The sequence below is a fragment of the Capra hircus genome, chromosome 28, assembly GCF_001704415.2.
Source record: "Capra hircus breed San Clemente chromosome 28, ASM170441v1, whole genome shotgun sequence".
Lineage (NCBI taxonomy): Eukaryota > Metazoa > Chordata > Mammalia > Artiodactyla > Bovidae > Capra > Capra hircus.
In genome coordinates this window covers 23,068,199-23,085,823 of record NC_030835.1, presented here as the reverse complement: position 1 = coordinate 23,085,823, position 17,625 = coordinate 23,068,199, and the positions used below count along the sequence as shown (strand labels likewise).

The 17,625-nt window shown below is 37.2% G+C and overlaps 1 protein-coding gene across 2 annotated transcripts in view; it reads right to left on the bottom strand.

Annotated features, from left to right (window-relative positions):
* Positions 1 to 17,625, bottom strand: part of CTNNA3 (catenin alpha 3) — a 1,853,842-nt gene that overhangs the window by 202,761 nt on the left and 1,633,456 nt on the right. For both annotated transcript variants that reach the window (XM_018042551.1, XM_018042552.1), the window contains exon 14: positions 15,045 to 15,137. In XM_018042551.1, the coding sequence (XP_017898040.1) occupies positions 15,045 to 15,137 (93 nt within the window). The remainder of the gene's footprint in view (positions 1 to 15,044; positions 15,138 to 17,625) is intronic.

Here is a 17,625-nt window from a genome sequence, read left to right as displayed (position 1 = left end):
AGAAAGAATAGCTGGTACCAGGGTTGGTGTTACCCTTCTTCTAACTCACCCTATTGTCATTTGGTAATTTCTTGGGATGCTTTTGGTTGTCACAACTAAGGTGGGGTGCTACTGGCATTAACTGGATAGAAGCCAGAGATGCTGCTAAACATCTTATAGCACACAGGACAGGCCCCCACAACAAGGAAGTGTCTGATCCCCTCCCAGTGTATCAGTATAATATTTTAGAGTTCTGCCTAACACTAATGTTTTGGCCAAGGATCAGTGGATGCCAGCTTGGACTCAATCTGATGTGTTGGTCAGACTGCAGAGCCAGTGATATCTGGGGAGCTTGTATACCTTTCAATGTACATTTTATATATAATCATTCTTAATAATAATAATTTAGCAGTAGAACTGCAGTGGTGAAATTCTACCAGTCAGGACCAGACTGAAACATTGATCACTAAACTGCAGTTCTATCACTTTGACAGATTCCAGTTGCTTATTAGCTGGTATTTGAACATCAACACATTAGAGCCAGTTAGGAGGTGCTATTTTTTTTAATGAAAGGTAAAAGGCTATTTTGCCAGTTTGAGTACAGAATCAGCACTCTACATCAAAAGGTAGAAAATAGAAATCTCTTACATTAGGTTTTAATAACACATGCTTCCTTAAGTGTTCCATAAAAGAGCATATGCTTTTTTATCAATATAACCACTTAAAGACTGGAAAAATAGAATGAATTTATAACCATGATTTTTGCTAGTTAATAAAACGGTTGGTATTAATAGTTTTAGGTTTACTTGGACATTATATAGATATATAAAATTATGAAAAATATGTCAGCAGTATCGTGGACTTTTTTGTCTGTGAACTGTCACGCATAGTACTTGTGTCTTCATAAGATACTGTTTCATATACCAAAGATTTTGAAGGTGAGATTTCAGTGGCTCTACTTGAATATTACATATATATGCGATTACTTCTGAAAGTTACATTAGAAAATGGAATCTTACTATATATACTTTCCTGTTATTTATAACATTTTTATATAAACTACTTAAATATCTCTAAAATGTAACTTCATTATAATTTTAAATCTCTTATCCATCATGTAGATTTAATATCATCTATTTATAAGTTTGCAACCATTATCCATCCTAAAGGAAATCAGTCCTGAATATTCATTGGAAGGACTGATGTTGAAGCTGAAACTCTAATACTTTGGCCACCTGATGTGAAGAACTGACTCATTGGAAAAGACCCTGATGCCGGGAAAGATTGAAGACAGAAGGAGAAGGCACTACAGAGGATGAGATTGTTGGATGGCATCATTGCCTCTATGGACATGAGTTTGAGTAAGCTCCAGGAATTGGTGATGGATAGGGAAGGCTGGCATGCTGCAGTTCATGGGGTCGCAGAGATTTGGACACAACTGAGTGACTGAACTGACTGTAAATCTGTATGTATATATATGCATTTAGTAGGTTGTGATAGATATCTTTCTGCATGTATGCTAAGTTGTTTGAATCATATGTGACTCTTTGCAATCCTATGGACTGTAGCCTGGCAGGCTCCACTGTCCATGGGATTCTCCAGGCAAGAACACTGGAGAGGGTTGCCATTTCCTACTCCAGGGGATCTTCCTGACTCAGGGATGTAACCTGCATCATTTATGTCTCCTGCATAGGCAGGTGGGTTCTTTACCACCACCTGGGAAGCCCAGATTTCTTTCCACATTTATCTAAATGTAACTGGAATAAAAATTTTAGAAGACAGAAAAAACAATTTTATAAAATGTTTCAATATAATATTTCCAAATTCCCTCCAGAAAGTTTATCCTCATTAACAGCTAATTAAGTATATTCTTTCTAAGTCACCTATCAGATAATGGATATCAACAATTTTTCTTTTTTTTAATTTATGCAAATTTGACAAAGAGTATTTCATGTTTGTTTTCATTAGTGTTTCTGCATTTTCTGATGGGACAGAACAACTATTTGCATGCTTATTCAAAACATGTATGAATTCTTTATGAATATCCTGTTCGGGACCTCTGCCCAATTTTCTGTTTTGGAGGGTGAGGGATGGGGAAAGAAGAGACATTTTTCTTATTAATTGGTTAGAATCTATTTACATACAAACACTTTCTTTATAAATTGCTATTATCTCCCAAAATTCATGTTTCTCTTTTGTTCTTCAGACTTCATTGTTTTGTTTGTTCTGGTTTATTCTACTCTACTTTGTGTTTTCAGGTGTAAAGTGTACCTGCTTTTTCCTTTGTCTTTTTTTTTTTTTTTTTTTTTGCTTATCTAGGTATCATAGTTATGCCTGGACAATCCCAGGGACGGGGAAGCCTGGTGGGCTGCCGTCTGTGGGGTCGCACAGAGTCAGACACGACTGAAGTGACTTAGCAGCAGCAGCAGCAGGAGGTAACATAGTTAGAAAGTCCTTTATCATCCAAGGTCACAAAAATAAATATTTACTTTTCTTTTATCTTGTACAGACTGTGTTAGTCATATTCTGCAGTACATTGCACTCTGTCACTGTTAGTAAATAGGGGGCTTTCCATACCCCAAGATAATTCCTTCTCTCCTTCCTTCCTTTCCTCATCCCTGGCTTCCCTCCTTTGTTACTCCCTGCCTTCTATTTATTCCTATTCCTTATGCCTATTTCTCTATTTCTTCCCTGAAAATTCAAACTGTTGTTTTATTAACCTACTATGGTTTACCTTGACTTGAGGGTTGTTTTTAATTCACTCTACTCATAAGTCAGTGAGTAAAGAACCTGCCTGCAATTCAGGAGACCCCAGTTCGATTCCTGGGTTGGGACAATCCGCTGGAGAAGGGATAGGCTACCCACTCCAGTGTTGTTGGCCTTCCCTTGTGGCTCAGCTGGTAAAGAATCCACCTGTAATGTAGGAGACCTGAATCCGATCCCTGGGTTGGGAAGATTCCCTGGAGAAGGGAAAGGCTACCCACTCCAGTATTCTGGCCTGGATAATTCCATAGACTGTATAGTCCACAGGGTCACAAAGAGTCGGGCACGGCTGAGCAGCTTTCATGTCACTTCACAAATATATGAGTCCCTTTTGATTAGGTATCTCTGAATTTCATAAACACTATATTTTAATAAAACCAATCCTGTGTTAGGCACATACTCATTCTATCACAGCACCGGATCCTTTACAAACATTCTTTCTTATTACAATAATTCAAGATAGGTATTGTCTGAATTGAAATATCAGGAATCAGAATCTCAGAGAAATAAATTTACTCAGAGTCATACAGTCACTAACAAAAGAAACTAAGATCCACCATAGCAAAAGTGATTCCAAAGCCAGAGCTCTTTGGTTTACCTCTTAGTAACTCATAAAAATGAAAGCAAATGGAACCAAGTTTCTGCATATTTTCAGAAACTATTCTTTGCAAATAAAATCCCTTTTCTCTATCACATCATTTTATATAATTTTAAGGAAGTTTCAGTAACAGTGGTTTATAACTTCATCTTTTCACAGAACTACACTAATTTAATGCTGCATTCATGGCTATAAAGTTGCAAGCAAATGGATGTGGGCAGCAGGTGTAATAACAGCCCTGGCTCTGCTTCTATGCAGCTTGATTTCAAAATGTAGATTCCTTCCATTTTGAATGAGATTTTAGGCCAAACTTGCAACTGGTACATCAGTCATGGTTTCCCATAAATCTAGCACTTCTTGCCAGGTGTATGGAGACAGGTTTTATTCTCTGTCTGGGGACAGTCTCAGCTATGTCACTTCATACTACATAATACTAGGTACTGGCACAAACTCTCTGTGTCTCTATTCTGTTTTTGAAGTGAAGATAGTAATAGCCACTTCAAAGGTAGTTGTGGAGAACATTTAACAAAGTGCCTGCTATATATTAAGCATTAATTTAATGTGTTAATTTAATAAGTATTTAACAATTGTTATTTTTACTGCTATCATCATCATGAGAATAAGCAGCTGATATTTATCTAGACTATACTCATGAATTTTAAAGATGAAAGCATAATTTGATTTTAAAAAGTTGGACATTTTTTAAAACTGGAAGGATATTTTCTTGTCATATCGGATCCTCCATGGAAGACTGTGTTAATTCCAACTTCTCTCAAAGTATACTTCAAGTGCAAATCCTATGATCTTGATCTCCTGAAAGTTACAGTTATCTAATTTCAAGTATATCATTTTTCTTAATTTAAAGGCAGTAGATGGCATGCTTACTCAAAAACACATAGCTATGAAAGAGGATAGGCATGTAATTTTAGTATATAATAGGAAATTGGGGGAATTGTTTAAATTCTCTTTATTAAATTCACTGTTAGTAATGTGTAAAACTTCAAAGTTCCATCAGAATGCCAGTAAAGATCAATGTCATCCACAATTTTAAAAAGGACTATTAGAAAGGTAAATATGCTTTGCTGCTAATTTTAGAAGGCTTTCCTTTCTTTTAAAATCTTAACCTTCAAGCCAATTGTTTCAGCTTAGGTTCTTTACTCTTCTCTATATCCAGGATTTTGCTTGTAGAAGGATTTGGACCTCTTATCTCTAGTTAAACTTAAGAACTAGGAGAGAAGACTAAAGTAGCTCTGTCACTTTAAATTTCACAGGTGGGCTAATAGTAGCTGGACAGCAGAGAGATCAAAAAGTTCCAAATTGTTGCTTTGGAAATACATGATTTACACTTTACATGACAATCTCTTGGACTGAAGAGGAAAATTTTGAATATCTCACCGTGTCTACCTAGCCTAGACAGAAAGGTGCATATTCTCAGGTCATTAGACTTCTAGAACCCATTCAAATCCCATACTTGTACAATGCACTTGTAGGTATTAGTGTGGAAGGCTAGTATTTTGTTTGCCAGGTGGTAATGTCTTCACTCGATTCTGCTGACTATATAGCCCCTGTACACATTTCAATTGCTATGTCTTAGATTGAAAGTGCCAAGTGACCCAGGTCCATGAATCATACAGGCAAGTGTTTTGTGAACATTTCTTGGATGCAGATGACTCTTACCTTCCTTGGCAACAGTCTGGCATTGATTTTTTGTTGTATTATATTTTGTGTGCCTATCTTAACATCAATGTACCCAATATCCATTTAGAGCCTGATTTCCTCCTAAATAATTTTCCACCCAAACAACCAACATAGACTTTATTTTATTTTCATCTAAAGCTTGAAACTAGGCCAGGGTAGGTCATCTACCCTGATTCCATGGCTACCTATACGTAAATTAACTACAAATCCATGAAAGGATACCATGCAAAGGGATATAGGAGGGACCTTATTTAGCTTAGCTGCTGATCAAGCTGGTTTTCTCCACAAGTAGTTCTAGAAAAGGTGAAGAGGACTAATCAGTAAAGTGAATATTGTTAACCTGCAGAATTAGCAAAGCTGTCATGGATGTGAATCCTTTCAACAAATGATGATGATAGCGGTATTGGTAATGATGATTGATCATGATGATGGTCACAAGTTTGACCACTTAACCATTTACTGCTTTGTATAAATATTAACTTAAATGCTTCACAGTAACCCTCAGATGTAAGTAGGTCCATTTAAAAATAAGCAAACAGACAAAGGTGAGTTATATAACTTGCTGAATATCAACAGTTATAAGTGATGGAACCAGGATTCAAATTTGGGGGTCTGACTCTAGAAAGTATGTTCTCTTTCTTTAAATTGTATTAGAATCAGAAAGGTGGAGACGTGTCTGGGGATGACATTTTAAAAAGCCTTGTTTCTCATAAGTACGAGCTTATAGAGTTGATGACTCTACACTGGGGAATTATTTGTGTCCTATGTCCATTCATATTTATGTGGGATTTTAACCAAGCCATATATTTATGCTTTAAAAAAATAAACATAGGTTCATAATCACTTGCTGATTAAAAATATGCATATAAAAACCCAAGATTTAGATTGTGTTTCTTTAATGTGCAAAGGTAAGTTTTAAAAAGTCAGATTTGCTTTTGAGCTCTTTTACTACCTTGACCATTGTTTTAAATGGGGAAACACATTTAAACACATTGCTTTTAATAGGGAAAGAAGTTATAAGCACATATTTCATATTTTACCAGAGACTAAAATTCAGAAGTATTTAATTTATGTATGTTAAATTTTCAAAAGTAAAAGAAATAGGACTTTTTTCAATGACAACAATGCAACAATGAAAGGAGTGAGATAAAGGACAATAATTTGTAATCAAATGTCCATCACAACTCCAGAAGAGAAGACAAAGAATCACCTAAACACTTCAGAAAATTTTTCCAAATAACTACTGCTTGCATAACTATCTATTAAAACATTAATTTTGAAAAATAAGGATTATTGTATTTATTTTGTAGACAAACTATTTATTGACTGGATATGAATGTTTTATCTGTAATGATTCCTCTCCTCTCCAATTTTCTGCATATATTTTTTCCAAAAACACACTTTTGGTCAATATCATTCATCCATTTATTTATTCAATAAATATTTATAGTATACTTATTATGTGTCCAGCACTTAAATTTGAGGGATATATCACTGGGAGAAAAAAATATTAAAATCACTGCCTTCATTGAATTTATTGTATAGTTGACAAACAAATCAAATAAAGGTGTAGTATGTCAAACAGTGAAAGGAAGTATTATGGAGAGAAACAGAGAGGAAAAGAGGTTTATATGGGGGTGGAATTGGGCTACAGTTTTAACAAAGGTGGTCAGTAGCAGTCATCCAAAAAAGGTAATATTCAGAAAAGCAACTGTATCAGAAAAGAGAAGATTTGCGAGAGATGAAGTCTAAAAATAGAAGGAAACTAGACCTAACACTATCACTTTTTTTTTTTGAGGGAAAAAATGGTCACCCTGTAATATATAAAACTTCACTCTAAGTTGAGAAGGTTGTAAAATTGTAATATAAAGCTATGCATGTGAAATGAATTCCAGTCTAGTTTGTAAATTTCAAATCTGCCTATTTGACATCCTCAGTTGTTTGTCTTATAGAATTTCTAGACTCAGTTCAGTCCATTTCAGTCGCTCAGTCGTGTCCAACTCTTTGCAACCGCATGAACTGCAGCCCGCCAGGCCTCCCTGTCCATCACCAACTCCCGGAGTTGACTAAGACTCAGGTCCATTGAGTCAGTGATGCCATCCAGCCATCTCATCCTCTGTCATCCCCTTCTCCTCCTGCCCTCAATCTTTCCCAGCATCAAGGTGTTTTCCAATGAGTCAGCCCTTTGCATCAGGTGGCCAAAGTATTGGAGTTTCAGCTTCAGCATCAGTCCTTCCAATGAACACCCAGGACTGATCTCCTTTAGGATGGACTGGTTGGATCTCCTTGCAGTCCAAGGGACTCTCAAGAGTCTTCTCCAACACCACAGTTCAAAAGCATCAATTGTTTGGCGCTCAGCTTTCTTCATAGTCCAGCTCTCACATCCATACATGACCACTGGACATATTCAAAATTAATTTCTCATCTTCCACCATCTCTAATCTCAATTCTGTCTCCCTGGGTTGGGAAGATCCCTTGGAGGAAGGCATGGCAACCCATTCCAGTATTCTTGGCATGCCTAGAAAGTCCCTATGGACAGAGGAGCCTGGCGGGCTACAGTCCATGGGGTCGCAGAGTCAGACACGATTGAGCAACTAAGCACAGCATACACAGCATACCTTGACTAGGCATTACACAGCCTTCTTCCAGACTCTCAGACCCTGACCTCCCCTTTCTTAGTCCATGCACTTCATAAAACTGACAGTAATTTCTTTGTATCTTTGAGATGTGAATATTTTCCATGCTTCTTGCCAGTTTTACAACCCAGGACTGTCTTTCTCAGAGACCTAGGAGCCATCCCTATGAAATGTAATCATCAAGGAAGATGGAGCCTTAACTTCCAGTCTCTGTGGAAGCGGAGGATCTTAACTTTAGAGGGCACCTTGCTGCACGTTATAAAAGTATATTACCTCCTATCATGAACATAGAGAAAGTTCAGTTTTCTTTTGGTTAAAGCCAGTTAGCAAACATAGATGGCCTCCAATTCCCCTTGCCTCATTTCTGAAATTCACCTCCTTGTTTGAGCAAATGTGAACTCAGCCTGAGTTCAGGTCTCTCTCTCCTATTGTTACAGTTTTGAGTAAAGTCTTCCTCTTTCCTTTATAACCTTGTCCTGTTCACATTTTCTTTGAAAGTGGTATAGTGGAGGTGGTGAAAAAATTGATTAGTTCAGAAAATATTTAAAAGATAAAATCAGAACATATTGTACGATTAGCTGTAGGAAGGAGTAAAAATAATAACTCACAGGTTCAGACTTGTGCATGAATGTGCAGCAGCATCATAAGAAATATGGGAGTCAGGTTAGATTTGTGGGTAAAATGATGCATTCAGGCTTGGAAACATTGAATTTCACAGGTACCTGAGAGCTACATGAGGCAAGGAAGCTTACAGGCCTGCTAATATATGCAGCCAGAGTTCAGGAGACAGGAGTTGGCCACTCTATATATGACATCTCAAGTCTTGGACTGAAAGAGCATATCTAAGAAAAGTGGAAAAAACATGAGGACTCCAGATCTTACATCAGAACTATAGTGAACCCTCATGCATAGGAATAGACAGAGGAAGATGAAACAATAAAGCACCGAGAATGATCACTCAGAAAGGTAGGAAAGCAGAGGTATCACCAAATACAGAATAGAAATTGTAAAAACAAATGATGATAACGTGCACTGCCTAGTATAGCGCTGCTGAGTAATGTCATTTTATTCAGGCTTACCAGACTTGTGCTTTTCATAGCAACCTAAACCAAACTATATTAACAAGGTAATGAGGTCATATCTTCGTCATATTCTGCATGGTAATTCAGTATAAATTTGAATTACGGATAGTGTATTCTGATAATAGGACTATTCAAATGTTTCCCATTTTTAAAATATACCACTCATTCATGGTGACATTTTGTTCTCATGGTGGAAGATATTCAGTGGACTGCATGTTAAAAAGCAACAATGAGCGTGTTCTACCTATCACCAACATGAAGTTTGAGGCACCTTTTTTTTTTTTTTTGAGGCAGTTTTTAATACCAAAAATCATCTCCAGTATTTTAAGATTTGATATGCTCCAATTCATTTGCTGCTGTTGACGTTTTGAGGTTGTTCCAGTAACCTAGGCAACTGTTCTTATTTCTGTCCTAATTTACTTCTATTTATAAAAGTACATATAAATTCAATGGTCGCAATGGTATTCTTTAAGGCAGGATAGGTTTATAAACTATATATTCTTCAGTGGGTATAATATTTAAGATAGGACAAATATTAGTCATCAAACTGAAAACAAATTACAATTTCTTTCATTTTGGATAATCTATAAATATGATGAATAATGTATCTTTTAAAAAGTATAACTTTATCATATTGAAATAAATGTCTATAGTTGAAATTATAAAATTTTAATTGTTTATTTTAATGCTATATTTATTCAATTGGATTTTAGCAATTAGAGACTACAACTTCAAATACCTTCAAAGAAAAACCTAGCCTTAGTCAATGTTAAATGAGTTCCCTTTCTCCTTATCTATAAGAAATAATCACAGTTTAAATTGTTTAAGGCAGAACAATTTTTTTAATTTTGTCTTTAGATCTTACTGGCTTTCCAGCTGTTTTGGCAGAGGGAAGACACTAGAACATCAGTCCTTTGTGAACAGAGGTAGAGAAAGAGTAGGTGATTTTAAATAACTACTTGCAAAACAGTCACCAATATGCATCCTATAAAATACCGGGATGACTGTGTTTTTTTTCTTTTTTATCAGTACGTACCATAAAACTAGGAAATTAAGCCCTATATATCTTAGTGAAGGTAACTGAGGACTCTGCAGAAAGACGGAAACTAATAGATCACCAAGCTACCACAATTCCGCAAAAAAGAAAAGCTCCCTATGAGGAGCCAGGTATTCCACAATCATCGAAGGAAATAAGAAATTGGCAATTATGGGGTAAAGTGTTTTGTTCCTACTATCAAAGTTGCTTTTTCTGATCATTATTTTAGAACCACATTATTTACATGAATAAAAAAGTACATAAAAGTTGCATCATTAATAATTATATTAATATCATCTCCCTTTTAACCACTTAAAGCATTTTCTGAAAAGTCCCCTTCCTGGGTGGGAGGGGACTCAAAAAATTTTGATAATAGATTGCTAAATGTTGAGCCCCACAAAACCAGATGACCAAAGTAATCTTCTATTGAAAGACTGAGAGATCTGTATTTACAAAGCTCTTTGAAATAAGGAAATGAAGTGTAACATTAGCACACACAAGTCTATGCACATATTGACATTCACAATTGTAAAAATAAAAATTTATTGAGTATTTCCTTTGCGTGAGAAATGAATTTATTTTTCATACATCTCATCTTCAAAAACAGTATAAAATAGATACTACTATTTTCTTCATTCTGAGCATTTTTGACTCCCTTTACTCATTTCTTCCACTTAATCTATTAGTAATAATAGATATTATTATTATCATAATTTTAGAGATGAGGAAACTGAAAGAAATATAAACTAACTTTCCCAGGGTCATATGGGTACAAATTGGTAGAACCCTATTTTGAACCAAAGTTTGTGTGTATCCAACCAAAGTCCACACATTTAACGTCTACATTATATTTCTAAAGCAGGGCCAAAAAAGGCAAGCCACTTGCTCAACCATTCTATTCACAAAACTCTTTCAACTCATTTTACTGAGTCTTTCTAAACCCACAATTGTCCCTTAGGTAGACTTGAGGAATATATTTTTAGCTACCACCCTCCTGCCACTTGCAATTTCCTGAGTATCCATGGTTACTGCTGCCTGTATTGCAGACAATAACCTAGGGAAACTTTCTAGAAATTAGGATGTTCCCTTCATTGAAATATCAAAGAGACCAAGTGATAAGAGGCTGAATGAGGAGTAACTGCCTCTGTCTCTGGATTCTATGCTTGGAGACCTCAGAGTGTTGCCCAAAAAGGTCCTCCATGGCATGATTCTACTTAAGTAGAATCCGTGTCATCAACACAAAGTAATTCACTAGGGAGATTTTCAGGTTCTAAGCATCACTATGTAGTTTCCAAATAGTAACCAACCATCTGATTTTGTTATTGATGGAAAACTGTAGTATTGGGACATTTGAAAATGTGTAAGGCTTAAATAGATCTGATACTAAGCCTTATGGTCTTAAGTTTCATGAGTCATCTTCTATTAGAGGAATTATAATATCAACACCTTAACACTGACTGTGGCAATAGTTGGGCAAATAGATCTTAAGGGATGCTGAAATTTGACCCAGATTTACAAGCATGCTGTATGAGAATGTGTGTGGCTAGTGCCAGACGACCTGGAGCTTGCTTCCATTTCTATAGGACTTGCCTAAACTACTGAAATTCTTTTGAGTCTAATTAGATGGGGAAACAGTGGAAACAATGGCTGACTATTTTTCTGGGCTCCAAAATCACTGCAGATGGTGATTGCAGCCATGAAATTAACAGATGCTTACTCCTTGGAAGGAAAGTTATGACCAGCCTAGATAGCATATTGAAAAGCAGAGACATTAGTTTGCCAACAAAGGTCCATCTAGCCAAGGCTATGGTTTTTCCAGTGGTCATGTATGGATGTGAGAGTTGGACTAAAGAAAGCTGAGCGCCAAAGAACTGATGCTTTAGAACTGTGGTGTTGGAGAAGACTCTTTTGAGAGTCCCTTGGACTGCAAGGAGATCCAACCAGTCCATTCTAAAGAGATCAGTCCTGGGTGTTCATTGGAAGGACTGATGCTGAGGCTGAAACTCCAATACTTTGGCCACGTCATGTGAAGAGTTGACTCATTGGAAAAGACCCTGATGCTGGGAGGGATTGGGGGCAGGAGGAGAAGGGGACGACAGAGGATGAGATGGCTGGATGGCATCACCGACTTGATGTACATGAGTTTGGGTGAACTCTGGAAATTGGTGATGGACAGGGAGGACTGGTGTGCTGCAATTAATGGAGTTACAAAGAGTCAGACATGATTGAGAAACTGAACTGAACTGAGAATTATAAGTTACTATCTCATCTCTCTTTGCTCAGTTCTCTAAGTTCAGAACACCCTTTTAACTAAGTAAGAACGCCTTTTTTTTTTTTTTCATAAGAAGCTATTTGCAGTTTCTGAAGACTTCAGTGACTTAAAAATACTTCATATGCATAAGGTTAGAGCATTTTTCCATGCATAAATGTTGTTTTACCAGAACTCATATATGCTGCTTAGATTTTGTCACATGTCTTTTTCCAATAGTCATGTATGGATGTGAGAGTTGGAATATAACTCTGGGTGTTCATTGGAAGGACTGATGTTGAAGCTGAAACTCCAGTACTTTGGTTACCTGATGCAAAGAGCTGGCTCACTTGAAAAGACCCTGATGTTGGGAAAGATTGAGGGCAGGAGGGGAAGGGGATGACAGAGGATGAGGTGTTGGATGGCATCACTGACTCGATGGGCATGGGTTTGGGTGGACTCCTGGAGTTGGTTATGGAAAGGGAGGCCTGGCGTGCTGTGGTTCATGGGGTCACAGAGTCAGACACGACTGAGTGACTGAACTGAGTTCCCTGACTACTAAAATCAAGGGGAAAAATAAAAACCTTCAGGGCTTCTCTTAGATAAAACACCAACTTGGAATCTTTTCATGGGGAAAGATAGAGGGCAGGAGGAGAAGGGGATGACAGAGGATGAGATGGTTGGATGGCAGCACTGGCTCAATGGACATGAGTTTGGGCAAACTCCAGGGGACAGTGAAGGACAGGGAAGCCTGGTGTGCTGCAGTCCACAGTGTCACAAAGAGTTGGCCACGACTTAACGACTAAACAGAAACAACAATTTGGAAACATTCTCTAAAGTGTTAATGATAACTGGCACAGCTCTGTTTAAAAAGAAAATGTACCTTAGCTTATATTTAATAAAATCTTTAAGAAGATTATTTTAGGACTTACAAAAAATATTATTATCAAGTTTAAGAATTTTATTATCTTAGGAGTCTATTTTACTCTCTCTCCAATATGAGTTTTTAAAATAAAAGACGTCTATTTCATCCTTGTTAAGGGCATGAACTGAATAAACAATAACTCTGAAGAATGCTCTATAAACCTATAGCAAACCCACTCTTCTGCGTCACTCTGGGATGCCTGATCATTGGTTAGAACCAGGTGTTGGTCCAGTGAGTATGTTTAATAATTAAGATAATCACTAAATTCCATTGATGTTCCTTTGCCATCTCATAAGGCATGCACTATTGGTTTCTTAGTATTTTGCACTCTCATTGAGTGTGGAATGTAAATCATTGTTTGTTGTTACAGACCTTACAATGCCCAGTGGCATTTGCCACCAATGACAGCAGTAACAGACGATGTTGAGCCAAAGCTACGGGAAGTGTAATGCATAAAGTAAAATGATAATAAACAATTGTCACTCCATTACTAAACACTGCCTGAAATTGGTTCTAGTACATGTTTGATATAGCAGAGTCTGCATAATCCAAGAACCAAATAAGCATTTTTTCCTTCATAATGGCCGCAAACAAAAAGGAATCAAACACTTGTCTTATTCAGTGACCAGGAATTCTTCATTGAGCATGGCATGAGTATTCAAATACGTATTGACAGATTCTGACTTCGAAATCTTATGATATCTTTCCAAATTAATGATTCTTGGGAAATATGTCAAAAGATATACACAGTCCAATGGACCAAAGTTCAGGAAATGCTATATTGAATGCAGAGACAAAGTTTCAAATAGTCATAAGACTGAATTTATTAATATATTCAAAGCATAAGGATGTAACTATAAGAAATATGGGACTATTAGGTATATAAGATGCCTGGGAGAGAACATATCTAAATATGATCTTAGCTCTGGTCAGGTAATACAAGTAGAGGACAGATTTAAGCCATTCTCCTTCACCTTCATATAAACTTCAGGTACATACATCTTAGCACATACATCTATCTTGTGGGATCTTGGTTCCCTGACCAGGGATCAACCTCATGCTCTTTGCAATGGAAGCACAGCCTTCTAACCACTGAACCTCCAGGGAATTCCCAACACGGGATGTTCTTAAATGTATCTGTTTCATACATCTCCAAATTTTATGACACTGAATTTAATAATAGTAATAATGATAATGATGATAATTGCTATAGTGATAATAATGACCCTGTTGCTACCTAGTAAGTTCTCAATAACAGTAAGTAATGACTGAGAACTTACTATGAGTTAGGCACTAGGTTAAGAATGCTTTTCATTAATCTAGTTGATTCCCACAGCAATCTTCATATAGAGAATACTATTATGACCCTCACTTTACAAATTGAGGGACAGAGGTAAAGAAAGGCTAAGTGAGTTCCCCAGGAACCCAGCAAGGAAGTGGCTGATTCAGATGCATTCCCAGGCAGTCTCAGATACCATGCTATACTACCTGGCTTTAGACCTACCTGCTATATAGTCAGTTCTGCAGTTGTAAGTTATTAGTGGCTAGGAAATCAAGGTTCCACGAATTCCCAAACAAAGTAGAACATCTGAGTATTTCAAAAATTGATTAACATATTTGGAGGGATGTGTGTGTGTGTGTGTGCGTGTGTGTGTGTGTGTGTGTGTGTGTGTATTTTGAGGTGGACAGAAGGAAGCATTATAGAAAAGGAGGAAATAGAGGCATATTGCCTCAGAATTTGATTATTTTCCCCTAGAACTTCAGAGTACATTTACAACTTCATGGATTCCCTTTTTCACTCTGAACAAACAGGTACACATTTCACTTTGATATTCCCATGACTACTGTAACGACCGCAAGCGGCATGGGCTGAGTCACTGCCTAATGAGAAATGGCTTCACTGAGAGCTCTCAAGGTGGAAGAAATCATTCCCCTCACAATGCTGCCCAGCATCCTGAGACTCCTGTCTCTGGGCTTTACAGAAGTAGTTCTAGATCCAGGGGTCCCCCCGGGAGACACTTCCTGGAGTGATAAGGAAAGGGCCTAGCACACAGCTCTCCCCTCAGAGAAGTGACTTACCCGGTCAGTTTTCCCTTCAGTCTGAATGCTGGTGTGACTGCGGACATCATGATCCTCTTCCAGGTCAGAAACATCCTCTAGTTCTTCTGGAGTCTATAAAAAGAAAGCAAAACACTGTTGTTGAAAATGAAAACTGTTAGTTGGCAGTACCTCAGCAAGCAGAGTTAGTTACCAATATGACCCAGCAACTCCTCTCCTAGGTACTTATGTAAGCAGTTCTTTGCAGGAAACTGCCCTCAGCAGGAGGTCTTCACTGATGGCTCAGATGGTAAAGAATCTGCCTGTACCCTGTACCTGGGCACAATCCCTGGGTCAGGAAGATCCCCGGGAGAAGGGAATGGGAACCCACTCCAGTGTTCTTGCCTGGAGAATTCCATGGACAGAGAAGCTCCTTTCCTTGTCACTTTAGCAAAGCCATACTGTAACTAAAATTTAAGCCAGGGACTCCCATGCTCTACTCATCTCCCTGCCAAGCACACCTTTCAGATCTTTTAATCAAATGATATCTTGCCTAACTTGTCAGGTCTTTCCACAGATTATAGCAGTAGAAATGAAGAATAAGCATGACCAAATATTTCCCCTAGTTTTCTACCCAGTAATCTCATGACCAAACTGTGTGAATAAGATAGCACCTAGAGGAATATCACAAGAATTCACTGAGCCTGCATAGAGGGGGATGGTGATGACCTTGACCCCCATCTCAATGATTAATTGAGATTACGTCCCTTCTTTCCTTTAAATGTTTTTATAATCTAGCAGAATCTTTGGACATGGTATTTGGGGGACGTTGAGTCAACTATCTCCCTAGATTGCCAGCAATTTGATTAAAGGAGACTTTTCTTTCTATAGGGATTTCCTGGTGGCTCAGACGTTAAAGAATCTGAGTATTGATTTTGTAAGCAGTGGGAAGTAGGACCCAATTCACTCAACAGTACATATCCAAGAGAAATGAAAAACATATGTTTACACAAAAATCTGTAAACAAGTATTCATAGCAACAGCAATCATAATGACCAAGAAACATATCTAGTGATGAATGAAAAACCATGGTAAATCCCTACAAAGGAATATTACTTGAATATTATAAAAAGGAATGAAGTACTAATATATACCGCAACATGGTAAACTTTGAAAATATAATGCTAAGTGAAACAAGTCAATCACAAAATGGCACATATTATATGGTTCTATTTATTTGGAATTCAAGAATAGCCATATGTATAGAGACAGAGATTTGATTAGTGGTTCCTAAAGCAGAGAGTGGAAGAGGGGGTTGGGAGCCATGACTGCTAATGGGTATGTGGTTTCATACTCACTGGGGTATAAATGGCATGGCATTTCATGGGATGGCATTGGGATGAAATGGAATGGCAACAATGTTCTACAATCAGAAGTAGTAATGATCACACACTCTTGTGAATATTTAAAATATTTTCAATGGTGATGTTTATAGTATATTAATTATGTCCCAATAAATTCTGATAGAAAAAGAAAGCAAAAATGATCAGAAGGATGTTTTTCTCAGAGTAGTAATTTGGCTAACCACTATGTGGCTACCACAAATCAAGGTGTTTACATATGACAAATAAATGGAATAACTATTATTAGAACCATATGATATCAAAACACAAAAAATTGAGAAATTAAATTTTCTTAGAACATAATAATTTAACATGACCTTTAGGGATTAGTCTACATAGTTAACCTACTTCCATTGCTTCTTTTTTTTTCAATTTCAGCTTAAACATCTTTTATTCAGGGAGGTGTCTTGCTTACAAATCCCCTAGATTGGCTTGAGTTCCTCTTCCAAGCATTTCCTGATGCCCTCTACTTTCACTATATAGTGTTCATCATACTTTATTTTAGCACTGGTTGTTGAATTGGGAAGTAAACTGTTCAACTATCTGTTCTTTGAGGTAAGGACTCAATCTGTTCTGCTTACTACCATCTCACCACAACCTAGCACATACATGGTTTTATTTTTTATTTTATTTTATTTTATTTTTTAAATTTTAAAATCTTTAATTCTTACATGCGTTCCCAAACATGAACCCCCCTCCCACTTCCCTCCCCACAACATCTCTCTGGGTCATCCCCATGCACCAGCCCCAAGCATGCTGCACCCTACGTCAGACATGGACTGGCGATTCAATTCTTACATGACCGTATACATGTTAGAATTCCCATTCTCCCAAATCACCCGCCCCCCTCCCTCTCCCTCTGAGTCCAAAAGTCCATTATACACATCTGTGTCTTTTTTCCTGTCTTGCATACAGGGTCGTCATTGCCATCTTCCTAAATTCCATATATATGTGTTAGTATACTGTATTGGTGTTTTTCTTTCTGGCTTACTTCACTCTGTATAATTGGCTCCAGTTTCATCCATCTCATCACTGTTTATAATAGCCAGGACATGGAAACAACCTAGATGTCCATCAGCAGATGAATGGCTAAGAAAGCTGTGGTACATATACACAATGGAGTATTACTCAGCAGTTAAAAATAATTCATACATGGTTTTAAATGGATGAAGAAAAATTGTCAGTGATAGCCCAAAACCTGATTGGATATGAGCAAAACA